The 26,417-nt window shown below is 41.8% G+C and overlaps 1 protein-coding gene across 1 annotated transcript in view; it reads right to left on the bottom strand.

The window, feature by feature from the left end:
- Nucleotides 1-307: 307 nt before the first annotated feature.
- Nucleotides 308-26,417, bottom strand: part of LOC105930570 (estrogen-related receptor gamma-like) — an 80,643-nt gene continuing 54,533 nt past the window's right edge. The window contains 4 exon segments of the mRNA NM_001309944.1: nt 308-640; nt 742-1,011; nt 8,571-8,750; nt 10,886-10,996. Coding sequence (NP_001296873.1) covers nt 396-640; nt 742-1,011; nt 8,571-8,750; nt 10,886-10,996 — 806 coding nt within the window. The 3' untranslated portion in view covers nt 308-395.

The following is a 26,417-nucleotide window of genomic DNA, read 5'->3' as shown; positions in this document are numbered from 1 at the left end:
CCTAAGAAGCAGATTTTACAGGCTTCAAGACGAGCAAAAAATAATCCACAAGGATCTTCAAGTATCAAGTGTTTCTTACAATTATTTTAAAAGAAATAAGGTTTGGCATATAATTGTAAATATATCTGAAGAAGGCGCGATTCTTCTGCTTTTAAACCGTCCGTCGCACACGTCACCTGGTTAGCAACCATAAAGCAAATTCGACTGTTTTTATAGGAAACAGTAGGGCTGTGTCTCCAAAAAAAAAAAAAAAACACGTTCCAGTCGCCACGTTCAAGATATGAGCTAAAATGGACGAATACACCGAGACAGGAACCCACTATTCACCAATATGCTCCGCCTCCTCTCATATTAAACCTCGGAGGTCACAAAGCTGCAGATGCATCTGCTTCCGATCAAACTTTGGCCTCAAGGAGTTCGAGGAATAGTTTGTGCATAGGTACTCGGCCGTCCTGTTTGATGCTGCAGAAGTGCTGGACGGCACGGGCGGCCGTCTGACGGAGCAGAGGGAGCGTCATGATCAGCTTCCCAGCACGCCGACAGTCCTCGGGGTGGTGGGCGGCCTCGTAGTCCTGCAGGGCCCCGTGAAGGACGTCTTGAAGTCTCTGAACGGCCTCAGAGTCCTCGATTTGCATGGAGTCTAAAAGTAAAAAAAGGGATGGAGTTAAAGAGTTACTGTAAAAAAAAAAAAAACAGATAGAGATACGCAGATTCTTAGTCCAGTCTTCGCACGTGTAGTACCCGAGTTTGCGAGCGCGATGGCCTTGAGAAGCACAAACTCCTCCTTTTCCAGCCCCATGCTTTTGTACTTCTTCACCAGCTGCAGGATAGCATTGTTCAGATCAAACAGCCCAGCCAGTTTGGACTGCTCCTCGTCCATGATGTAGTCTTCGGCGTAAACCAGCTTGTCCTCCATGGTCAGGGAGCGAAACACCACCCGGAGGATCAGGATCTCCATCCAGCCGCTCTGCAGGAGACTCATCTGGTCAGCTAAAGAAAGGGTGGGGAAGCCTGGAAGGACGAAATCAATGAAAGAACATATTCATGTCGTCTGTTAGAGACACATCATGGTGTAGTTGAGCAGTTGATGTAAAATAATCGGAAGGAAAAAATAGACATGGTCTTCGAAAAAAAACGTTAACACGTGTGGTGTGCATTAAATAAGTGGCTCGAGAGCCAAACTAATTAGGAAACAGAGATCCCAAGCTTTGACCATCTCATGAAACATTGTTCAGCCCATCATGATGCGGCTGTTTGCCAAGACTGACAGGCCAGATAGGGAGAGGATTCATCCAAAAAAAAAAAAAAAACAGCCAAGAGGTTCATGACAACTCTGGAAAAGCTGCAAAGATCCACAGCTCAGGTGAAAGAATCTATAGAAAACACAACTATCAGTCAAGTGTTTCAGATAATATGGCTGAGATGGCAAAAAATGAAGCCATACGAATTTCCTTGGCATGTTTGCCAAAAGCCACGAGGGGAACACATCCAACATGTGAAGGATGAGAACACAGCTTACATTTTTGGTCTGGACGTAAAGCTCTGTGTGTGGGGGACACACCCGAGACACACCAACCTTACAGTGAAACCTGGCAGCATCATGCTGTGGGGATGAATTTCTTCAAAGAGGGACAGCAAAGATGGCCAGAGTTGACGACGAGATGAATGCTTTGCAATCCCTGAAGAAAACCTATTAGAGGCTGCACAAGATTGGACTCACCTTAACGTAACCCTTAACCCTAAAGATTTAGCTTGAATTACGCTGGTTTAGATCAAAACATCCTTGTGTGTTAGAATGGGCCAATCAAAGTCCAGAGTGTGATCTTGACTGAAATTCTAAGGCCTGACTAAAAGAGTAATACAAGAGTAAAGGGCATTACAACGGACAGAAGGGTTGCTGCAAGACACTCCTTGTTTAATTGACAATTACAACCAACTGGGTCTTATTAAACCCACATAAACATGCACACACACACACACTCACACACAAACCTGCATACACACACACATACACTCACACATACACACGTTTACTGTAATTAAACAGAAGATTTTACAACGCAGAGAAAGGGAGGGAGTGGTATTTGTATTTTTGATTGTAATCAGGAGCCACGGCTCTTTAACGTCTCTAAGGCGATGCCACCGGCAGCCTTCGCTCGCCCGCCCTTGCCCCAGGATGGATTGGAAACGCAGGCAGAGCACAATTTCACTAGTCGATAGGGATCAGTATTCTGTAGCAGAGCCATCGATCAGGCGCAGAAACCTGTTTGAGTTTCTGGAAGATGAAATCTCAAGCAAGTTATTGATAGATTGAGTAATAGAAGTCAAACCTTTGATAAAGCCAGGGTCTCAAATGAAATAAGACACACATTTTTTCTTTTTTGAAGTATCAATTCAAAAGAGGTTTGACAGAGACAGCTAAACTAAAAGCTTTTTAGTCCAATTTTGCCAACGTCGTGTGAAGCCCTAAAACAATTTGTGTTTCTCCACTGTGAATTTGTGTTTCTCAAAGTGAATTTCTCCACTGTGAGATCAATAAAGCCTATCTTATCTTATCTTATCTTAAAGAGCCCAAATAACCCACCATTTCTAGCCCTTTCTGTCTGTTTTAAACTTTAGTTCCCGGTACCACTACTCAAATAAGTTCTCTAGTAAATATTCTTGAAGTCACCACACAAATGAGTTTATTTGCCCTAAACCCTAAAAACAGAAACATTGTCCCTCCAGACACACGTCGGATGTCCCCTCGACATTTGCTTGACAAATGCACAGAAGCACAGCTAGTTTCCATCACCGCATGTTAGCGCGGTCGTCACCCAAACGGCCGCCTTAAACACGCACATATTCCACAGCCAGCTCTGCATCGGACTCGAAATGGCCAAAACCAAAGAGGCCAGTTGGTCTTTAGCCAGCTCGTCTCGCAGTTTGCCCCTCAGACTTCACACCGCATCACTGCCAATCTGCCTGATAGGAGCCGACACAGAGGAGCGGGAGCGGCCAGGGCGGTAGTCCCCCGTCACACTCACCTCCCCCTGGGCGAAGAACTCACATGGCCTGGGACACTTCGCCCAGGACCCCGGGTTCCCCCAGCAGTGGGGGCTGCTGTGTGATCCGCCACTCATCCAGAGCCGATGTGACACGGCCATTACGCTGCTAGGTAGGGCCGGACCATTATTCAAATACCGCTGTCTCCCGTGCTTCAGTCTCTTGTTGCCACTTCTTTGCTTTGCTTAGTGTCACACTTTAAATGCTTCAGATTTTTTTTTTTTACTTTGTTCATCTGAATTTAAGATTACTTTACTAAGCATAACTAGCTTGTGTATCTCTGCCATATGAAGCAGGGTACAAAATGTATACTGTGATGGGAACTGTGATGTATCAAGAAAACAATAAACTCTAATTATAAAATGTACCAGCTGTTACCCTGTTTGCGCAACGAAAAGAGTGACAATAGTGCCAGTAAAAGTGTGTTGTAATATATAGTTTGCTCTTTCAGGTCAGAAACATTAGGTAGTAACTTAAGATGCTTGAAAGCATATATTCAGGTGACTGGGCTGAACGAGCGAGGTGAAGTTTCTGTAACATATGATATAAACGAGATAGACGTTGCCTTTTACAATTAAAGGAATAGTCCTATATTTGTTTATTTATATTAAGGTTAGTTGGCTACTGTCAGCTTCTACCTCTGTGAAATAGTAAAATTTGACAATGTCACAATAATTCACTTAATTTAAAACCCAAAATGTAAAATACTGGGACTAACTGGTGCTGCTTATCAGGCTTTTGGTTAGAACTAGGGCTGGCAAAATCCACCTTGTGTAAAATATCCTGGTTTCATGGTACACAGTGTGTATTTTGACTATTTCTTCGCTGTTATGTTCCCTAAAGCCGGGCGTACACTGTACGAGTTTTTCAGTCGTGATACTTATATACATCTCAAACTGTGCGACGGAACCGCGGGGTTTAAAAAGTTCACCGCTCACGATCTGTGCGGCGCGACGCTCGGACGAGACCGGACTGCTCACACTGTACGTCGTGTCCCCTCTGGGACCGCTCGCTGTGGCGGCAGAGGCAGGCGAGCGACGGTGGGTGACAGGGACCCAGAGCAGGGGTTCGAGCCCAGCTCTGGCGAGGCCCGCAGGAGGCACCGGGCGTCGGGGGAACGGAGGGGAGAGAGAGGAGAGACGAGACGCATCGGCGGCCGCGCGGCACGGCAGGTCGCCTGCCCCCCCCCCCCCCCCCCCCCCCCCCCCCCAGCAAGCGGAGGAGTGCCGAAACAGGCGGCCAGCGCGTTGCGCGGACCGGACGGCTCGCCCTCCCCAACACCGGCCGGAGGTTGCTTCAGGGACGCCCGCTTCCCTCCCTCCGCTGGCGGGGACGGAGAGGAGGGGAGGGCGCCCCCTCGTAGCTCTGCTTGAACAGCAGGATGCGCTCACAAAAACCTCACGACAGCCGACTGAATTTCAAACATGTTTGGTTTTCACCGATCGTCCGATTCCTGATCGGGAGGTAGTCGTGAGAAGCCAGTCCCCCCTCCTCCCCCCCCCCCTCTCAAACTGAAATTCGGCCCGATTCAAAAAATGCTCGCACGACTGAAGAATCGGCCCGAAAAGGGGAAAAACTCGTACAGTGTACGCCCGGCTTAAACTGTGCTGTCTTCAGTTATTTCCTTATATTTGGTATACTTCCGTGTTTGACTTTTAAAATTTCTTAATGTTTTTTTTTCCTGTTTATATTTCTAGTCGCTAGCACTTTGGTTAATACAGTACTTTTGTGGATTATGTTCTTAGTTCATTCTTTGTGCTATTCCTGTTAGATTCCTTCCATGTGTTTCCCTTCAGGTCCTGTTCATTGCACTCCTCCATCTCAGGTAGTCAGCCTGCAGTCAGGTAAGAGCAATAGGTGGTGTTCCTTTTGTACTCAAAACACAGATGTCTGTAATTTTCCATGAAAAAGAAAATTTTCCAACATCAAATTTGTCTTTTTTGTAAGCAAAGGTAAACATGTCGTGACTTTCTTACAGCCAGTGAACCAGCAAAGCACATAAACAGGTGGGGGAGGGGGGAGGGGGGCTGTGTGCTGCATATCGGCGAGAAAACTGTCAGAAAGGTGTAGTGAAAAGTTTTAGTGATCTGAAAACTATAAAGTTTATGGACCGGTCCAGGCGAACCGCCTTACCCACGTCTCCAGTTTCATGTAAAGAAAATAAGGTTTCTCCAGCTTCAGCTGGTCAAACTGGTTTGGGTTTACTCATCCAAGTCTGGGAAAAAATAATAATCACGCACTTTTCCTAGAACGTAAACAGCTCGTCACTGAAGTTTCCGACAGAGTATTTTTGCTTAATTTTAAAGGCTCTCGGATGTTTCGCTGAGAAACAGGCTCAACGTTGATGGTGTAATCACTTTTTCCATCACGCACAGGATGGTTTAAAAAAAAAAAAAAAGGGATATTCCTCAAAAGTCTGAATATCAGCCGTGGATTAAACCGTATGTTACCCTAAGGAGGAGAAAAATGCCCGCTCCTGTTCAACTATTCTTTCTTTGCCATTCGGGTAAAATATCCAGTCTTTTCCAAACATGCCCGGTGGGTTTTTTCATGGATTAATGTATTTTTAGTGACATTTCAGAGTGCTGAGAGAAATTTGTTTGACGCCTTTATGAAAAACGTCTTCCCGACTCTCCCTTCTCCTCGCCTTTACTCCTCTGGCGGGTATCTGCTGTGGTTACAGCCACCGCTTACTGCTCCTCCGCACACCCTCAGCTAAATCCTCCACTGGCAAAGGGCTACAAATACACATCAGTCGGTCGCCATCTGTCTGCGGATGGCGACCGCAGACATCCGCAGACAAAAAAAAAAAAAAAAAAAACAGGAGAAAAGAGACAGACAGCAGCACACGGGTGGGTTTTGTGAAGGGAGGAGGATGACTTTCTTCCAGAGCGAGAGTACGGAAACGCTGATGAAGAGCAACCGACTAAATGACTCTGGTCAGATTTGTGGAAAAGCGATACAGGGGGAAAATATAGTAGAAAGGTGCGAACACACGCGCGCACCTGTTTTGTTTGTGTTGTAAGCAATTCAGAGACAAGACATCAACAAAGAGCCCAGGTGCTTCCCTGGTGATGTTTTGGGTGTGAATAACACTGCTGATGAAGCGGAGAAAATGAGATGATAAGAACTAGAGAACGATTAAGCAAGAAAAGCAGGAGGGGGGGAGAAAAAAAAAGTCCCGCATTTAAGTTTGTCATCGGACTGAGCAAACACTTCTCTGAAGCGTTTCCAGTATTTCACCAACGGAAAGATCCAAGCCATGACCATATGTTGCTAAATATAGAAATACTCTTGGTGACAATAGCTGTGTTTAATGAAAATAAGCATTCAGAGTAAGGGGCTGATCGGGATAAAAATACGTCATGGAAACACGGAATATTGGAATACTGTGTTCAGATTAAGCTCAATCAGAATGAAATTGTAATCCAAATGAGACGGGTGGCGATTGTTAACCCAAACAGCGTCCATCTAAACCCTTGTTCTGGTCATTTGGATTTGGGCAAACTGCTTTGACTGCGCATGTGTGCCCTACGTCTGTGGACCTGTAACGCAGGAAGACCAGCAGGATGTGTTGCTGAGTCTGTAGCTTTATTAGGGATTGCAGTAACGTCTGAACCGTTCTTAGAACCTGGCACGGCTCCATTCTGGGCGCTCAGAGGACACAGAACAGACACACTTCTGTTTTTGTTTCTATATGTATTTGTTGTTCGTTTGCTTGTATGTTATATTATTGCTTGTTTGTTCGTATATTATTGTCTACAAACAAAAGTAAAAAGAAAACACACTTCCGTCTTTTTAAGCACAGACAGAGGTACCACTTCTTTGGTTTTTAGAGAATAAAGCCTGGTGTGTGTAAATATATAAGAATGTAATGATTAGATTAATTGATTTTATGCCCATCTAAACAATGTATTAAACTTTTTATATATATATATATATATATATATACATAATTTTTTTTTGCGCATGTAAGCACAGCCTGTGTTAGCCTTTAACAGTATATCTTATAATTCATTTTAAGCAAAAGCCTTATGTAGTGTAGGAATTCGCTACTTCCCCTGCTCTTTATCAACCTGTAGATTTATGCTGCCGTTTTGGACTGATGGTGTAAGTAAACTCATTTTCATCAACTTCATTTTGATTAAAAAAACAAAAAAAACCAGTTAAAAACAAAAAAAGTTTGTCATCTCTGAAAAATGCAAGCCGGTATTACTGTTTATTTTTGGCAGCAGAATTGGAAATCAATAAAACAACCACGGTCTATCAAAAGTTTACTATTGCACAGTCTGTTTAAAGTATTTTAAACCTTTCCTATTACAACTACTACTACAACTACTACTACTACTTCTACTACTTTATTATTTATAGAGCACTTTAAGCTACAGCTGCAACAAAGTGCTGAAAATGTAAAATCAAGAGCATTACGAACAAAGAACAAGGAAATAGCAATAAGAACAGCAAATAAACGCATTAAACAATAAACACAGAATAAAAAAAAAAAAAAAAAAACGTAAACAAAGTTTCAGGTTGTGCTAAAAGCCAAGCAATAGAAAGCAATTTGTTTTAAAGACGTTTTAAAGGTGGACAGTGAAGGGCACGCCTGATCTAGGCAGGTTATTCCATAAAGTGGGAGCAGCAACACTAAAAGCTCTGAGCTTCCTACCTAACCTCGGCACCTCCAGGAGCAGCTGATCAGCTGACCTGAGGCATCGAGCAGGAGAGTGAGGGTGAAGCAGACCAGAGGGGTAAGCCAGGGCTAGACCATGCAAACTTAAAAAAAAACAACAAAAAACAAAACTCTAAAATGAAAAGCAAATGACAGATCCAATAAAAAGTCCCCAGACGGAATATGTTGAAACAACAGATTTTTTTTCTCGATCTCTGAATTTGGTGAAAATCTTGTGTTCCCAAAACAAACCCCTGCGTAACATGACGCTCACCGCAGAGCAGGATTAAGCCAGGATTTTTCTCTAACTAAGCAGAAAGACCAAACTCGCACTCTTTCAGCCAAAGCGGGGGATGGTGGGGGGAGAGAAAAACAAACCTCCACGCGTCTCATCTGCTATTTCTGTGACAGAGGACAGGCTCAGTGTGTTCCAAGAGCCAGGAGGATTTCTGTAATTCAGACCTGACAGGGAGGCGGCTGCGGCCCAGGAAACAAATTAAAACTTCCATGTGGCCATTGGTCATCTGGTTGGTGTGGGAACACTTTGGTCGGCGAGGGCAGGGCACGCAATTTGCAGCATGCTGGCATGCACAGACACACACATACAGGATGACTGACAGATAACACCCAGCCAACCCCCCCCCCCCCCCCCCCCTCCTCTCTTGTGGGCCATCTTGGCAACCACAAGTCAGAACAATCCCTTCACTGATCTGATTAGAGACTTAGTGGACCTAATGTGTGTGTCGGCTTGTGTGGGAGAGCAACGCGTGAGTGAGTGAGTGAGTGAGTGAGTGAGTGAGTGAGTGAGTGAGTGAGTGAGTGAGTGAGTGAGTGAGAGAGAGAGGGAGATCCATACCGGGGATGTGTTTGGCCCAGCCGATGTTGACCACCAGCTCTCTGTCGGCCAGGTCGCACAGCGTGGTCAGAGCCTTGATGTCGCTCTCGGGTACCGTGGGGTCCGGCATGGCGAAGATGCTCTCCGGCTCGGCTACCAGCAGCAGAGACACCACCTTGTTTTCCACTGCGTCTACAAAAACTACAAAAGTTTGTCGTCACTACAGGTTTTTTCTTATTTATTCAAAGATTCTTCTGTGAGATAAATAAAGACATTGCTGCGAGAAGTCAGAGATGCAGAAAAAAAGTATGAAACACATTAACCTTAGGAAAAATAACAAAGGGCCGAAGACCCAGATCCGTTTTACAAATCTATTCTGGTAATCATCTGATTGAGCCTTTACAGAAGGACTCAACAAAACATCTCAGCTAAAGTACACCCAAACACACCAGGGCATGGTCGTTCAACTAAAGCAACAGGCTGGGAAAAAAAGATCATTATTCAGGGAAGCAGCCAAGAGACCCCCAGGTAACTCTGGAGGAGCTGCAGAGTTTCACAACTCAGGCGAGAGAATCTGTCGATAGGATAACTACTCGCTATGGACTCCACAAATGTCAAAGATAATAGTCAAAAAGTCTAGAGAAAACGTTGGAAAACCGAGGCAATAAATGATTAAGACTATTCAAAAGAAAGTGTAAAGACTTGATGGGTGTTTTAAACCATTTGGACACTACTGTGGATAAACCAGAAGTGATCCGCTGCTAAAGAGCTTAGCAGCGGAAATTACGCTTACATCCTGTGACAAGAACTGTTTTTTTTTTTTTTTAGATTGATGGTCTGGCCGAGCTCCACATGTACCTTGACTAACTGTACATGTAAATGTGATGGCTGATGCAAAATTCTTGGAGCTGCTAATCAGTCTTTATTGGAGTCCTTTAAAGCTAAATTTCCTGCTTTGTTTTTGTGTTTGTTTTCCTCGCTGTAACTGCTGTCTGCTCCAATCATCGGCTTTCATTCATTTTCAACTGTTCTGATGATTGCCAGATAAGGAAGGAAGTATGTTGTGCAATCAAGCCGTGAGGAAAAAATCAGACCAAATTGTAAGCAACAAAGAAATTTGAGACTTTTAAAGGGCAACTAAGGAACGTTTGACTTGTTTCGCTTCACCATCATTCGATAGTGCTATGAGCATAATTATCGCATTAATATGGAATGTTAACGTCAATTTAATGGTGTTTTGTATAACTTTAGGACGAATCCATCAATCGACCGATCGCTACAGCGCCCCTAGCTTCTTGGAGGTATAATCGCATTAATAAAATCGAGCGTCCTAAAGTTTACTGATTTTACTGAGCAAATCATTCTTTAAAATGTTATTTTATAAAATAATGTTTTGTTTATCTCAGGAACACATACCAAATGTTCTTCTAAATTAGTTAAGCTAATCTGATCTCATTCCACGTTCTTTAAGATGAACTTTTGTTCTCTAACTTGGATCTGCAGTGAACCAGGATTCACCGACTCATTCTGATGATGGTTTTCAACTATTTTATTTGTCCTTTTGTTTCTTTTGTGTGTACATAGTTCCTTGGCTTCTTTTTTTATCTTAATTTCGCTTAGTAGTTTTAGTTACGTGTCACTAGCCTAGTAGAGAGGATTTGTTGATGGAACTATAGCGTTAATTCAGATAAACAGCATAATATAGTGATGTTTTCTGGATGTTCATTTATTTATGTTGATACATTTTTGAACTTGAAGAGAAGTTTTCACTTAATTACACTATATGTGTGCAGAGTTTGCTGTTTCCTATTGTCCTAATGTAAGCTGTTTGGGCTGATATTCACCAGACAATACCTAACAGACTGAGAGTTATTTATTAGGCATTAAGTAACTTAAAACAGTGTGTAATAGCACAAGTAAAACATGGTATTAATAAACTACCAGACCCAAACTACCAGCTACTGCAAGCCATTTATGAGCTTTTTCCCTAAAGTTGGATGATTTTATTACTAATTTAACTGACAAATCAATCTAAGGACAGAAGTTACTGTTTCTATTTTGATATTAGTTGACTTTTTTGATAAATCAAGCAATGAAAAACTAGTTCAATAAAAAGTAGGTCTACCTTAAATTAAAGCGTTCATAAGACTCTCCAATAAAAAACCTAAACTTGCTAGAGGAGCAACTATTGATGGATTGCCAGACTTAAAAGAAAACACGATTTGGCTTTTAGCCAGTCTTAAACATAAGCACAAAGAAAACGTGGCGCTCTTCCAACCATTATTAGAGTGTTTATTAGCACAGAGAGGCAACCTTTTAACTCTTTTTCTACTTACAGGTCTTTTTCTGTGGCAAGCCGCTCTGTGGGTGCAGATAGGGGCTGTTCTCAGCATCTATTCTTCTCTTATACTTCTGCCTGCCTCCTCGAACCCGGTCCAGACGGACGCCTACGTATGTAAACACAATCACAGGATGTTAATGACGATGTTTGTTTAGTCGCACCACAAATACACAACCCCACAGACCCTCATAGAATGATGCTACATGTACAGTAAATAAAACAACTCGTACAGGTGTCTCTCCGTCACAGTGACAAGTCATGCGTCCTGCTAAGAAATTGCTTTAGTGTCTCCGTGAAGGTTGGCAGCGGAGGGGAAAATGAAGCTTTTTCTTTGGACTTGATAAAAAAAAAAAAAAGAAATAGTGGACCAACACCACCAGAGGGCATGGCTCACCAAATCATCGCTGCCTGAGGAGGTTTTACACTGGACCCTCAAGCAACCTGGATTCTGTATATCTCCACTCTGGGACCTTATTTTCCCCAAATGAAAAGTAAAGTTTACCACTTTGGACCACTAAGGGAACACGCGCTGTTTTTTCCTCATAAGCCCAGTTAAGACACGTTTGTCTTTGGTGACTCTTGGATGGTTTTTGTGTCACAATTCTCTCCGGGCTGTGCTGATGACCACACTTTTTTTTTTCCATCCACTAAACTTTCCATTCACATCCTTTTTTTTAATAGCCACAGTAATCGCAATTCACAGAAATAAACACTTGAAATATAGCACTTGGCGTATAATGGACCAATTCCTTTACAGAAGTACTGAAATAAATTAACATTGTTTATGATCCCATTTATTTAAATGCACTTTTCACTTTTTAAATAAATAAATGAAGGGCAAATCCACTTAATGATTCAGGTTCCCTACAACAAAGACGCACCACTAATCCCAGGAAATAATTAAAAAGAGTTTAAAGTTATATATAGTAAGGTAATCCATATTAAAGATTTGCTCACTCAGAAACATCTTCACTATGAATGCAACCTCGCTTTGTTACTCCGTTACATTTCAAACTAGTAGAGCGTTTGACATTGATGCAACACTTAAACGAGCCAGTCATGGGTGACAGGCTCCCATGTTAAACCCGGTAAACCATCGGGATGTTGTCCAGTCAACAGCCCGCATGTAGGGCCGAGCTCAAGGAGACCGGACAGGACATGACGGGACGGGACGGACCGAATGCTGGAGCGACAGCATGCATCCTGCAACGTGAAACCCAGAAAAAACCACAGAGGGGCCGGTGACAAATGCTCGTCTTAACAAGCACTGCGACAACGTGATGACGGAGATTTAGGAGTGTGTGTGTGCGTATGTGTGTGTGTGTGAGCCAGGGGAGAGGCTGGTCGTGTTCACAGAGGAGGAACAGACATACTGAGTCTCACCAACTGCACAGAAAATGCCTTATGCAGGGGGTGTGAATGTGACTCAGGAAGCCTTCAGTAGTGGTGTTGGGTTTCTTGGTCTGAACACTGTGAATAGCCACAGAGTACCTGAATAGATTTATAATGGCATCTAGAGACACATTGAGGGTATTATTTCCCCTCTTGACACCTCCTGGTAATATTCCATCCCTTTAGCTTATTATCCTGACTTCTACAGACATTTTTTTTTTTTTTTTTACAGAGCAAACAATTTAAAGTGCAGCACACTGTCTTCTTAATCAGGCATGTCAGGATTTGTGAGGTTTTGTCCATTCTGTGCCATTGCCTTGCAACGCTGTTTTGTCTTATTTAATACGTCTGCCATTACTATAACAATATATTTTGTATAATGCTTTATCGGTTAATGTCCCGTGGAAAAAGATATTAAATGCAAGAGAGGATTGAGCATAACAGTGTCGCTATGAAAATGTGGCCTATACAAGTTAATGACAACAAAGCACATTTAAAAGGAATTATGTTGGCCAGAGAAATAAAATGCGTCATCGTTATTGTTCTTGAAGATCCCATTATAAAGCTAAAGATTTTCTGAACCCTGTGTCTCTGAGTGATGCGCCCGAAAATGAAAAACTGTTTTAGTCAAGTACAGTTTGAGTTTTTCTGTGCATCTTTTGTCCAGACATTAGCAGGATTTCCAGTGGTACACATCTTTATTTCACTTCGAGCTTGGGGATACACAGTGCACTCCATAATGGGCACGATGGCAGGACAAAAAATGGTCCTGTTCCAGACTCATTTGTCACAGTTCCCGCTATTATAAACTTATTATAGTGCGGACTGCAGATGTGTGCATGTTTAGGTGAGGGGTTGTTTTCTTGTATCTATTTCCAGACTCATGAAGATCACTGCATCAGCCAGACTTTAATGCCATGTTATCTTATCTTTCCAATTTGGGAGAGGGTTAGTGAAATAAGACTTTTATGCCAACAAGAACCAGGGAGTCAAAATATGTCATATACCCTGGTCAACTAAATAAAAGTGTAAATTAAAAATGCTTCAGTTAGATTTATTTCATAAAAATTGTTTGAATAACAAAATTTGTGCTCAGATGATTTTTGATATATTTTTTTAACTGGGATTTTCGCTCTGAACAAATGTCCTAAAACTAAAAGTTGATAATATTTGCAAGTGCAATAAAAAACAAACTTATTTTGAGTCTTTTAACACATTTTTACCTGAAATCCCTATAGAAGTGGAGAAAATTGTAAAATAAACATTAATTAGTTTTACTAGCATCACTGGTGCAATTGTACTAAAACATTAGTGGTTTCTAAGGTCTATCCTTAAATAGTTCATTTTGTTTTCAGCTTTTTGGGCAGCTCTTAAACAAACCTAATGTTTCAATTCTTGAGCATGATATGTTAACTGAAACAAAAATCTGTATTTTCTCTTCTTTCTTATGCACTTCTTGTTACTGTGCACTATTTTATTTTTATATTTGTATCATGTTCGAATAAATTTCATTTCATTTCATTTCATTTCAATTCTGGAATTTAAATCATTGTTTTCCCTGTGTTTTCTTGATCTAATCTTTAAAAGTTTTATTTAAGTGTACCACCTGCTTTGTATCAACTGCAGGATGTCTGAACTGTTACAAGTGGTTAATGAGTATTTTTTGCTCCATAAGCTCTAAAAAAAAAACAAAGAAATTGACAAAATTGTTGTTCAGGCTTTAACGCTTCTCCATTTCATAATTATACCTTCATATCCACCATAGGGAGGCTTCCTTCTCACTTTGGAGACCAACTGTTTAAAGTATTTTTTATAATCAACTGAAACATGGTTATGTGTCGCCAATTCATAATATCTACTTTTAGGAGGTCTCTGAGAGTTATATAACTATTATCAGAGCCTAAAATATCCCAGCTTCCACTAGCCACAAGGTCAGAAACATTTACACTATTGGAGTCGATTTTGACCTTGGTGTTGCTAAATATAGTTTGACTCGAGCTGCAAAAGATACATGATCCTTTGAGGGGAGGAAAAAAACGCAATGACTTTTTTTATTAAAAAACTGCTTATAGAATAAAAACTCAATTTAATGTTCAGGTTTTAGAATAAAGAAAACACATAAAAGCTTTATGAAAGCAGAATGAGTGAATTTTCTTAAATTCCATATGAACAGAAATAAAAAGAAATGGCTCCCCAAAATAATGGTTAAAAGTCTGTATATTGCATAAAAAACTTGCTTTTTTTATTTTTTATTCAGTTCAGCCACTGAGGAGGGCCTTGAGTACAGCTGTGCATTATGGCTGAATACGATATATGCCTGTCACTTCAGTTGATAGATAATTATTGATTGATTTATTTACCTATCTGAAATAAAGAGCAGGGAAAAAGGCTGAAATTAATTTGTAACACTATTTAAACCTTTAACCTTTAGAAAGAGGCCGGCCCTATCACCAACCTTGCTTAGCTTGGCCATGAGAGGTTGAGAGGCTAAATCCTTTCCTCTGCCTACATCCCCCAGAATGCTGCGCAGTTCTGGATCATTCTATCGGACATAATGATATTGCTCTGATGTCTATCACGATATATATTGTTATTGTTCTATTGCTCAGCCCTAGCCTCAAGAACCACCTGATCGGACACACTAAATGGGAATTTTGTGGCACATCTGTGCTGCCCCACAAGGTCCACACATAAAGGACCTGGTCGTAATTTCAAACCAGGGACATCCTGAAAACAGTGCAAACATCTGTCCAAGCCTCTGGCCCTAAATAATATGTCATTAAATAAAATGATATGTAATATTTTAACATTTCTATGAATATTTAAAATGCAGCAAAATCTCACTGCCTCGAGAAATAAACTTGCATGCAGTGTAAGTACATATAAGTACATGGCTTCATGTAGGTGCAAAAGCAGATTACCAATTGGCAAGTGGCAAATTGACCAGAAATCAATGAAAAACGTTACCTCCAGCAAGTTTCCCCCTCTGAAAAAGACAAGAAAACACGGGAGGCATAGAAGCTATTTGCAAGTCAACTGTGCCAAACAGGACCATAAAAAGGATTTAAAGTCTTTGAATTTTAGAGGAGGAGGATAAGACTTTTATATGCAAACAGTTGTTACATTTAAGCTTTTGCCAAATCAGACGGATCCAGCCGACGCTAAATAAACCCTCTTACTTTAAACTAGAACATATAGTACACTGAACTTTTGCATCTGAGAGAGGCCTTACAATCTGAACGTACTTATGACTAATATCAGGTATGAAGCAGGAAAGATGCTAAAGACTGGTGTTTGAACAAAAAAAGAAAACTTTTTGACAAAGAAATGATTTATTCTAAAAACAAATAGTACTTGACTGTAGTTGTTCTCTTGTTGGTTATGCCAATAAGCAGCGATTAACGCATATTGTATCCATCACAGCCTGCTGTAAAACCAAAATAGAAAGTAGCCCTGACTATTCATCACTTACCGCCCTGGCATCATATAACTGGAAACATCAATACAGAAACCAACAATTAAGTATAATTCTTGGGATTAAATGACACATATGTGTTACCTAGACATTATAACAATGTTTTCATTGAAAGAAGTTATGTAAATAGTTTGACAACTCGAATAAGCAAGGTGCGCTGCCATTTTTCCCAGAACAAACCGCACACCGGATCTAGACAGAGACTTTTAGTCAGTATTTATATATTTTGTATTATGGGTGCCTCTTATTGTTTCTGATACACACTTGAAAAATAAAAAGTGTATACAGAAAAATGTCTTTGGTTACGGTATGTCACGTCCTCATTATGAGTCACTAAATCACATGCAATACTCATCATAAGCTTTAATGTTTTTTTAAACCTACACAGTAGAAATTTACCTGAGGCTCAGTGTAGTCAAATGCTGTTTACTTTAACTCAATTCAGTTTGTTCATGTCGCCCCGATTCACAACAGTTTACAAAAAAGGACTGTTTTGTCCATTATTCTCTTATATTTATTTTATGGGACACCCCCATGAGGACTGCTGACCGCTCTGATTGGTGGAGGACAGTCTGTCCAGCCAGAAAGGCAGTAATTACCTCAGCAGACAATGACCCTGATGAAGACCAAGTTTGGTTGCTGTGCTATGACCAAAGCTGTTTTCACAGGAATTTTCATGTAAAATAAAGGCATTTAAATGTTGTTGTATTTTATTTTTCCACCACAGTGCGCCTTTGAGCCGTTTATGGCCACTTGCTTTTCTAATTTTTTCCTGCTGGGACATTTTTAGTTAAATAAATCAGTGTTCCTGAAGCGTCAAAGGAGCATCTTTGTAAGAATATAACAAGGACTGTCTAGTTTCCTCATCTTCAGTAGAATTTTTTTTTTATGCTATAGGCAAAAGGTTGGAGTGAATTTGTAACACGAGACTCATAACTGCTCTCTGACTAAGATGAAGCCTTTAGAGCGCAGATGGCGAACATGCTACAGCAATAGGACAAGCTCTTTATTGTAGAATAACTATTTGGCTACATTTTGGATATATAGGAATTGAAAATGTAACATGGATTGGCTTCAAAACCGTTTAATTTTTGCATGATAGTTAATTTACAAACTAAGTTTTATTTATGTGTTTGTTTGTGTTCTGCTGTGACAGAAGATGATGTCAAAACTAAGTATAATGTTTCATAGTGGAATGTGCTGACAACTAAAAGGCCAAGAATAGCCTTGGTGGATAACAAAAGACACACACACACACACACACACACACACACACACACACACACACACACACAGCCTCACTGTTCTTCTGGACAGCCCGTCCACGTTCGATAAAGACAGCGTCATTCATCACACAGCCGTCCTTACAGCATTTCCACACGGGAAGCTTTACAGGTCCAGAAAAAGGCTCCACAGCATCCACTCATCCAGTTTAGCCTGTTCGCCACCTCCATTACAACTGCCTCCATGTCCTCACCACAGACAAACAATCCCACGCGTCTCAGATGCAGCCACACATATCCAGTGCAAAAATATTCAAATAAAGTGAACTTTTTTAAATTTTGCTTCCAAACATTTTTTTTGGGGGGGGGGGATTTTATGGGATGGCACTGGACAAGGTAATTCAAACTGATGAAGGGAAAGGGGAAAAAAATGTGACTTCTAATTTATTTTATTTTTACAAATAAAAATCTAAACATTTTCTCTGATAATTAAAATCCATGGACCAACCACCGCCTTCACAGGTCGCCTGATAATTCAACCTCAGTGCAAATCCAGCTGTTCTGTGAAGGCATCAGAGGTTTAGAAGAGAATATTAGTGAACAAACCTCGTTATAAAGAACAAGAGACACCCTAAAGACATCAGAGACTAAGTTGTGAAAAAGGTTTAAAGCAGGGTTGGGTTATAAAACAACATCACACTGTGGACGTCTCAGAGCACCGTTCACACCATCATCCAAAAACCGAGACATGGACGCCCTTGCAGAGGCTAACTGGATGAAGGTGCTACGGTCAGATGAGACTAAAACTGAATGTTTGTGCCTATATACAAAGTGCTATGTGTGGCAGAGAATCAACATTGCTTGTAATTCGTGGTGGCAGCATCATAATGCGGGGATGCGGATGGAGCAGAAAGACATCATCCCCTAAACATCCAACGATAGAATGGTTTTGCTCAAAGTATATTCATGTGTAAGGATGGCCTAGTCAAGGCCCAGACCTGAATCCAACTGAGAATCTGTGGATTCTTGAAAATGAATGTTCGCAGATGCTCTCCTTCCAATACGAATAAGACGGAGCAATTCTCCGACAAGGAATGAGCAGAAATGTCGGGTTCTGTCAAGCTTCTGGATAGCTCAAAAAACCTGCTGCTGTAACTGCAGTGAACGATTGGCTAAGTTTACATGCGCAAAATCTCCCGATCGGATTGAAATGTATTTGAATTAAAAAACAAAAAAATAATCGGATTGTACTGTTTGTGTGGGCACACAATAATTTAATCTGATCATCATGTGCATTTATATGCACCTGGCTTTATTCAGAATATAACCACTCTGCGCAGTTATCAAATTTCCCTAAAAAAAAAAAAAAAAAAAAAAAAAAAAAGAACTTCCGTCTTTGTCGTACAACAAAAAATAGCAAACACAGCAGTATTATACAAGTTTATTTGTCTTCCGAGCACTCAGGCTGGACTTGCACAATGTTCTAATTACGATTGAAACGTTACCAAATAAATTACAATTTTGAGCTCTTTTAATGTTTCGAATAGAAAGTTTGTATCGGGAGCCCCAACAGTTTTGATGTATTTCTGCCACTCAATGTGGAAATACGTCACATTTACGTCGGGCGTACTTGTGGACTCGGGTCAGTTTGTCACATCCGGAATAACTTGATCCTGACAAGCGTTTATATGCAAATTGATCAGATTATCAATCATCATAAACCATCCTCTCATTCGGATCATAATTTAATTTCAATTGATCTTAATTCAATCATAATATTCCAATTGGTTTGTTTACATGATTCATTTTATCCCAATTACTTTTGTCTATGTAAACATAGCTAGTGTCTATCAAAGTATCGACTCAGGGAGGTTGAATGCCAATATATGCCACACTTTCAGGCGTTTATATGCAAAACCACTTGTGTGTTTTTCTTTCCCAGTTCACCATCATACATAAATTTGTGTTTCTTTACTACATAACTTACAAAGAATAAAACATACATTGGAGGTTGTCACAATACAGCCGTAACACCTCAGTGGAATCTGATATACAGCAGATGGCTTCATGATCTGCAGGGTCCAAACCAGCTCAGCGTACTCAGTACTCAACCTTACTCTGCAACATCAACGCAACTAGAAATGGTGGAGGCTTAGAAACATTACTGCTCAACAATGCACTTCTATTTTTAAACTCAAGCTTTAAATATTCTGAATCAGAATTTAATTTTCTTTTAAAATCCAGTGAAAATTTCATAATTATGTCCAAACAGTCCACATGTTGTGTGGCCGCCGTTATTTTCTCAGCATTGCCTGAACTGCTTGGAGTTCACTGGTGATTCCCAGGCTGGCCCTCTTCCACTCCTCCATGACGGCATCATGGAGCCGGTGGATGTTAGAGACACTGCGCTCCTCCACCCACCATTTGAGGATGCCCCACAGGTTTGGCAAGGCAGTGGTCGCCTTGGGGGTGGGAATACTTCTCTGCAGCTTAGTTTTCAAAGGCAAGGCAAGGCAAGTTTATTTAAATGGCACATTTCAGTAGCAAGACGATTCAAAGGGAGGGGATCAGTCTGCTTCAGTATGTCACAGTACATGTCGGCATTTATGGTTCCCTCAACGAACTGCAGCTCCTCACAGTCACCTGAACTCAGCCATGAACCATGACACTCCCACCACCATGCTGGACTGTAAGCATGACCCACTTTGTCTTGGTACTCCTGGTTGCCTTCACACGCCCCTGACAAATAAGTTTGTTCTCATCAGCTTATCTTCAGTGACTGTTTGCAGGCTTTCTTGTGCATCATCTGTAGGAGAGGCATGCAGAGCATTTTGATGCGGTGTGCAGCGTCTAGTCCAGGTGCTGACAATCTGGACCCGCCCCTGCCCCCTCCCGCCCCTGCAGCAATGCTGGCAGCACTCATGCTATATTTCCAAAAGACAACTTCTGGATATGATGCTGAGCACGTGCGCTCCGCGTCTTTGGTGGAGCATGGCCAGGCCCGTTATGATGGGAACCTTTCCTCTTAAACTGCTGTACGGCCTTGGCCGCCGCGCTGCAGCTCAGTTTCAGGGTGTTGGCAATCGTCTTACAGCCCAGGCCAACTCGTTTTCTCAGATCCTCAGAGTGTACTCACCTGTGCGAGGTACGGTACACGGTCCTACAGTCTGAAGGAAAGGGAAAGCTTCTGCGGAAAAGGCTACCTAAACGGGGGCTAAATCAAATCCTGCCTGGGGTCTATATGTCTTTAAGCTGCTCATTTAATGTGGCTCTGACTCTCCTCATTAAACCTCACAGCTCCCCCTGTCTCAGTTTACTGCGGCCTCTCCAGGGGAAGAGGGGCATTACGAGACACGGTGAAGCGCGTTACGAGGGGCGCTTACGACAGGAGTTACGAGGGACAGTTCGCGTTTCACGGAGGTCCAGGAATCTCACGAGGCATCTGGAGGAATTTATGAGGCGGGAGGGGAAAGCAGAGGGGGGGGGGCCGAACGAGGAGGGATGCTGTTGGTGCCCCTACCCTATTAAAAGCGGCTAATACAGAAAACGATGGCACTGAGGAAAACACACCGAGTCGTGAGCATGGAGCTGAGATCTAAGTCAGGTGTTTAAACATACACACTAACACGTGTATATGCTATAATTGGGAGCATCAATAACTCACGAGGCTGCTGCTGCTGCTGGAGGATGCTGCTGCACATTAAAAGGTTCAAATAGGAGATAATAAATCTGAAACAGATGGGGCTGTAATCTCATCTTCCCAATGATTGCCATCGGTTTTTGCTAATGTTCAAAAAGTTCACAAAAACCAAAGACAGTAACCAAATGTTGAACATGCTCTTTGGAGATAAAACTAAAACTGTGTTTCTCAATGGATAACTGAGCCGGGAGGAGCTGGCTACAAACTGAGCTTTAACTTTGTCCACATAAAAGGTTTACAACCTGCAGTTTGGGTCATATCTTTGGTCAAGTACTCTAGTTAGTATGCTCCTATTGAGGGAAGCCAATTCATGCCAGCCTTTGAGACTGAAATGATTTGTGCCAAAATCAATAAAGCAATCAAGCTCCGGGGCTGCTGTTGTAAGAAAACTCCATTCAAAATCCTCAAAGGCGGATAATAAAATTCACAGGCTAATGTAGCTGTGAAGCTCACATGTATTTGGAAAAAGGCTTTTACACATCTAATCTAGTAGACTTTTTATTATCTGCATTTTAATAGACAAAGCTTCTGAATTTTCAGCTAAATCCAACACCTTGACAGAGATGGGAAGCAAGTCAGCCAAGAATAAAGCCATGCCTTTTGTTTAATAATGATGCACGCTCAGGACATTCTAACATTAGCTTTCAACTTACATCCATTTACTTTGTTGTTTTTGTTTTGTTTTGTTTTTTTTGTCGGCAGTGAATATATACTTTAATATCATAACTCCTCACATGAAGACAAAACAGGGCCGATCTAATCCAGTGGACATTTTCCTCCATCTTTGACAGACTGAATGACTTGGTAGGAGGCTGGAGACGGTGATCCATCTAATGATCCGGACTCCGCGGCTCAAAGGATTTTACTTTGAAGGTTTAGGCTAGCGACCAAAAAATTGGTAGAACCCTGACTATATAGGAATCTCATCAGTTGTAAACAGATGTTTCACATATGTCTGTGTGTACTCTGCTAATTAACTGTGATAACGGTACTAAATTTCAATAACAGTTGTTACAACGTGGGTTTTTTTTAAAGCCCCTGGGTGCATTTAAAAATTATAATCTAGTTTTTAAAGCTTCTTTTGGAGTAATGGTTTCTTCATTCGTGGAGTAGCTGAAGACATTCACATTATTTTGGCATTTAGCAAATGGACTATTGTGCCTACCTCTTTCCTTTCATTCCTTTAACTGTAGGAATGAAAGGATCCTTCGGATGCTTTGTTATACAATGTTGTAAATCAAAATAAAACTTATCTTATGGGCAAAAAACGGCAGCAGTGTAGCTAGAAGTTCTTGGGTGGTTTAATCACATTAGCTTAGACAACGTCAGCCCCAAGACAACATTAAATGCTTCGGTGGAGGTGAACTGAATCAGAAATATCTGCATTGCAAAATATCTAAAATCAGATAGCAGGGATGACTAGAAAAGGCAAAAAGGACGGATATATCGAACAGAAATGTCTGACATGTAGAAAACACGGTGGACCAGGTCTTGTAAAAAGCACTATCACATCATGATATGTAAGATAAAATAAAGACGAGTATTAGGATACTTTAAGGTTTTATTTTCCTATATTATCTACTTTAATTGGTCTTTCACGCACAAATCTTGATTTACACACATCAATGCAACATAAAGTCACTCAGAATAAACCGACGGCCTTTTTATTTTATCAGTAAATTAGGGATTCGTCCCTGAGATCAAACTGCTTACCGTTGACCCCGCTCGCTATTGTACACTCAGGTGTTTTATCTCCTCTTTCTACTTTGCTGACTCTCCTAAGCTGCACACAGCAGGAGACAAGTGGCCAGTAAAGTAGGAGGCTGCTAATGTTTTCCTCTCTGAGTCACTTCTAAATCTGGACAACAATATGTCACCAGGCAGCAGGCACACAGGCAGACTAAAGGAGACTATCTGCGGCATGTGAACCGACCCATTTCAAATATTTACCCAGACGTGATAAAGTTTCATAGTAGAAAGCAGGTTAAAAAAAAAAAACTTGTAGTCATAAAGAAGCTTCGGGAATAAATCTGGCACACTTAAAAGATTATTAATTGAGTTCCCCAAGTTCATTTTTGCCTCCTTTATGAATCCCAAAAGTAGTTATTATTCAGAGTTTTAATCTGTTCATTTGAGATGAAGTTCAAGAAACTTTAGTATTTCATCAATTTTGTGAAACAGCCAAACGGTAGGTAAACTAACCCACAGCATGATGCTGCTACCACCGTGCTAGACAGTTTAATAGACTTTATTCTGTTTTTTTTTTTTTTTTTTAGGGTAAACTGGATTGTTCTTCCTGTCATTCTGGCAAAAACCTATACATGTTTATCACCAAATCATTTGCTCAGCTTAGTCCCGCTTTTCACACAAATACTAATCCCAAAGCAGAGACTGGGGTTGTGCAGGCAAATTTTTCTACATCAGAGAAACCTCCTCGGTTTTATTTTAGCAAAACATCTTCCTTCTGAATATCTCTGTAAGGTGCTGGAGTGCTGCTAACAGACCTTCACAACCTGGCAAAGGTCCAGGAGCTATTTTGGATGCTCCACTCCACAAAGATTGACACGGCTGAACAGTTAACAGCCCTGTTACTCATTGTTCAGTCCTGTGTTTGCCCCACAAACGCTGTGATGGCCTGTACTGTAGTTGACTTATCTGCCAATATATCGCTTTCCCACCAGATCTATTCACAGTAAAGCCAACAGTAAATTATCTTAATGTACAGCTGACCTTCTCTCAACATGCCCACTGCCAGACACTTCAAGAACCGACAGGCTTGGCAGGATTTTCTCCTTCTCTTGGTGATTTCACATTCGTTGGACGCTGGGCAGCTGTATTCGATGTTACCTGGAGGGGGAAAGAGAACATAATGAAAGGGGGAAAAAAATGGATGTAAATTATGTGATACTCGAACTGAAACTGGGATTTATGTGGAGTATTCCACAAAGCTGCCGTTCTCAGAAAAATAAAATAAAATGGATCCAACTGGGGCACAGCTGCCGGCTAAGCCTGATGGCATCCAATCAGCACAGGCCATCTTCAGCTGCCAGCCTCCATCAGAAAACAGGAAGTTTCTGATGAGCCAGACATCAGATCTCCCTGTCCGATTTGAAAAGCCGCTCAAGTCTACCCTTTGAACTCTTCTGCGGCAGCCAACTTCCAGAGCTCTTAACGAGACGCGGCACACCGGGTCCTCGACCTGGGCCCGGAGCCGACACAGAGCGGCACAATCCCTTTAAAACACCCACACTGCGGGATTTGGACTCTCAGCTCCGAGGGGGAGAAGTCAAAGCGCGCGCACTTTTGGTGCTCAGCAGCTCAGCTATCTGCTGCTTCAGAACCCCAAACACCCCCAACATGTTGACTGTACACACGGTGCCCTGCAAGTTTAACCACATATCAGCTGTTTGCAAACAGATCTTTATTTAAAGCTTTTATGCAGTTTGCAAAGCTGGGGGCGGAAGCTGTGAATTGTTTACACCACAACAAAAGCTTGGGGAATAACTCCATCTGTGCCGTGCTGCTCGTAAAACAGGTTTATAAGAAAGAACCACCAGCCGTGCGCAATAAACCGAGCATCTTTCTGTGCATGAATATGCAGCCGTTTGTTTTTCGCTGTTTTTTTTTTTTTTTGTCACTTACCCTGGATGGTCCTCTTGAAAAAGGCTTTGCAAGCCTCACAGGAAGCCACGCCATAGTGGTAGCCAGAGGCCACGTCACCGCACACCAGACACACCCGCTTCGCCACGGTGCCCAGCATGAACTCACACTTCACTTGGCCTTCGTCCTCCCCAAACCGCCTGAATGAAAGCAGAGAGGTGAGGAAAAATGTGCTGGTATCACAAGACGCGAAAGAGGCTGACGCAGATTCGAAAGCCGACCTGTTTGCTCCGCCGTTATTGGCCAAGCCTGCCGTGTGACCGCAGAGGCTCGGCGACTCCAGCCCGTTGTTGTGAGCGAGGCCCTTGGTGAGGGGACCGTAGCTGGAGTTCGTGTCTGATGAGGAGCTACCGGGACTGGGCTGAGCTGGGCTGACATCGCCCTGAGAGCTGGGGCTAGGGCTGGAGGGCTCGCGCTTTATGGACGTGGGACAGGCGGGGTCCAAGCCCCTCACGGACATTCTGCCTGGAAGCCTAGAGAAGACAGGCAGCAGAACATGAGACCTGTCCTTACAGTAATATACCGTCAAAAGTTTGCCGTCAATCATCATTAGCATGAATGTTGTATCCCAATTCAATCTCAATGACACATTTCAAGAAAATACAAAAAAACCCCACATATTTTACTGTTTTTTAAAGACAGGTTAACAAGTTTGAACTTATTGTGGTTTTCTCAAGCCGCACACACAATAGATTACTATACAAAAAAAGCTCAGCTGTATTGGATCTGTACAGACCCAGTAGATACATTTGAATATTATTGAAAAGTTTATTTATTTCAGCAACTGGATCCACTAACGGAAACACATTAAGTGTATGAATCACACGAAGACCGATGTTCTCAAGCCTTCATTTCAGTTGAATGAAAGCTAATGAAAATATTAAAAAATTAAAACAGACCAGCAGACAATCATCCTTAATGGAGAAACGTGGCCTTAATGAAAAGAATTGTTTGACACCTGCATCTTTTCAAAAGGTACATTTAAGCTGACGTACGACAGACATACGACGGGATTTGGCCATCTGATCAGGATGCCTCGCAGGCATCTCTCTTTTGAGGTTTTCCCTCTTTATCTCAACAATCCTAAACGCTTTGACTGCTTCCCCCGTCTAAGTTTGCTCATCCTTTTATTGGTCCATCAGCCACCCTCCCCTGTGTTGTCTGAACCGGCCGTTTGGGCTCTACCACATATGCAAAGATGCTGTGCATTACACTACTTTGTTTTTAAAGGAGGTGATTGCTTAAGCAAACCTAGGAAAATAAGACAATCCAGCGATACTCTGCCTTGGTTCCGGTCACTGTTTTATTTTTTTGTTTGTTTTTTTTGCTTTGTTTTGTTAAGCTTATCAAGTTAAGAGCTTATTATAAAAGTTGTAGGAAATGCAGGAATGTAAGAATATGAGAAAATGCTGAGAAATAAAATCATATGCATATGTTTTTATGAACATCTTCAAATTGTGACATTACTATGCCTTTAAACAGTTTGGGGAAGCCTTGATGACGTCGTGTTATTGTAGGCGTCTGATTAATTCTGAGTATTTAAATTAACGCACTGCTTCCTTGTGTGACATCATAGGAAAATGAACCAAATCGGCCCAGATAACAGCAAGAGAATGGAGCGACTCCGCTTGTTCGGGTTCATCCTTGGTGACAATTTCCAGACGCCTGAAGGTGCCACCTTCGTCTGTTCAGACACTTTCATGGAAGTATGAACATGAAAGCCCACTCCGGGAAGAAGAAGCCATTTATCCAAGAAGTTAGGAAGGTTATAGTTTCTAAATGCACACTCGTGTACTGGTGTTCTGATGACATTAAAATCAAAGTGTTTGGAGGAAATGGGGGAAGCTTGCAAGCCTGAGAACACTGTCCCTGCAGCATCATTATGTGTGGGGGTGTTTTGCTGCTGGAGGAACTGGTGCGCTTCGCAAAATAGATTTTGAGGTAAGATCATTACGTGGAAATATTAAATCAACATCCCAAGACATCGGCCCAGAATTAGATTAGTTACAAAGTTGCTAAGGGACAATAAAGTCAACGGTATGAAGTGGCTACCGCTGAGCCCTGGTTTCAGTCTCAT

This window comes from Fundulus heteroclitus, chromosome 15, assembly GCF_011125445.2.
Source record: "Fundulus heteroclitus isolate FHET01 chromosome 15, MU-UCD_Fhet_4.1, whole genome shotgun sequence".
Taxonomy (NCBI): domain Eukaryota; kingdom Metazoa; phylum Chordata; class Actinopteri; order Cyprinodontiformes; family Fundulidae; genus Fundulus; species Fundulus heteroclitus.
Note: the sequence above shows the minus strand (reverse complement) of the source record. Positions and strands in the feature narration are given on the sequence as shown.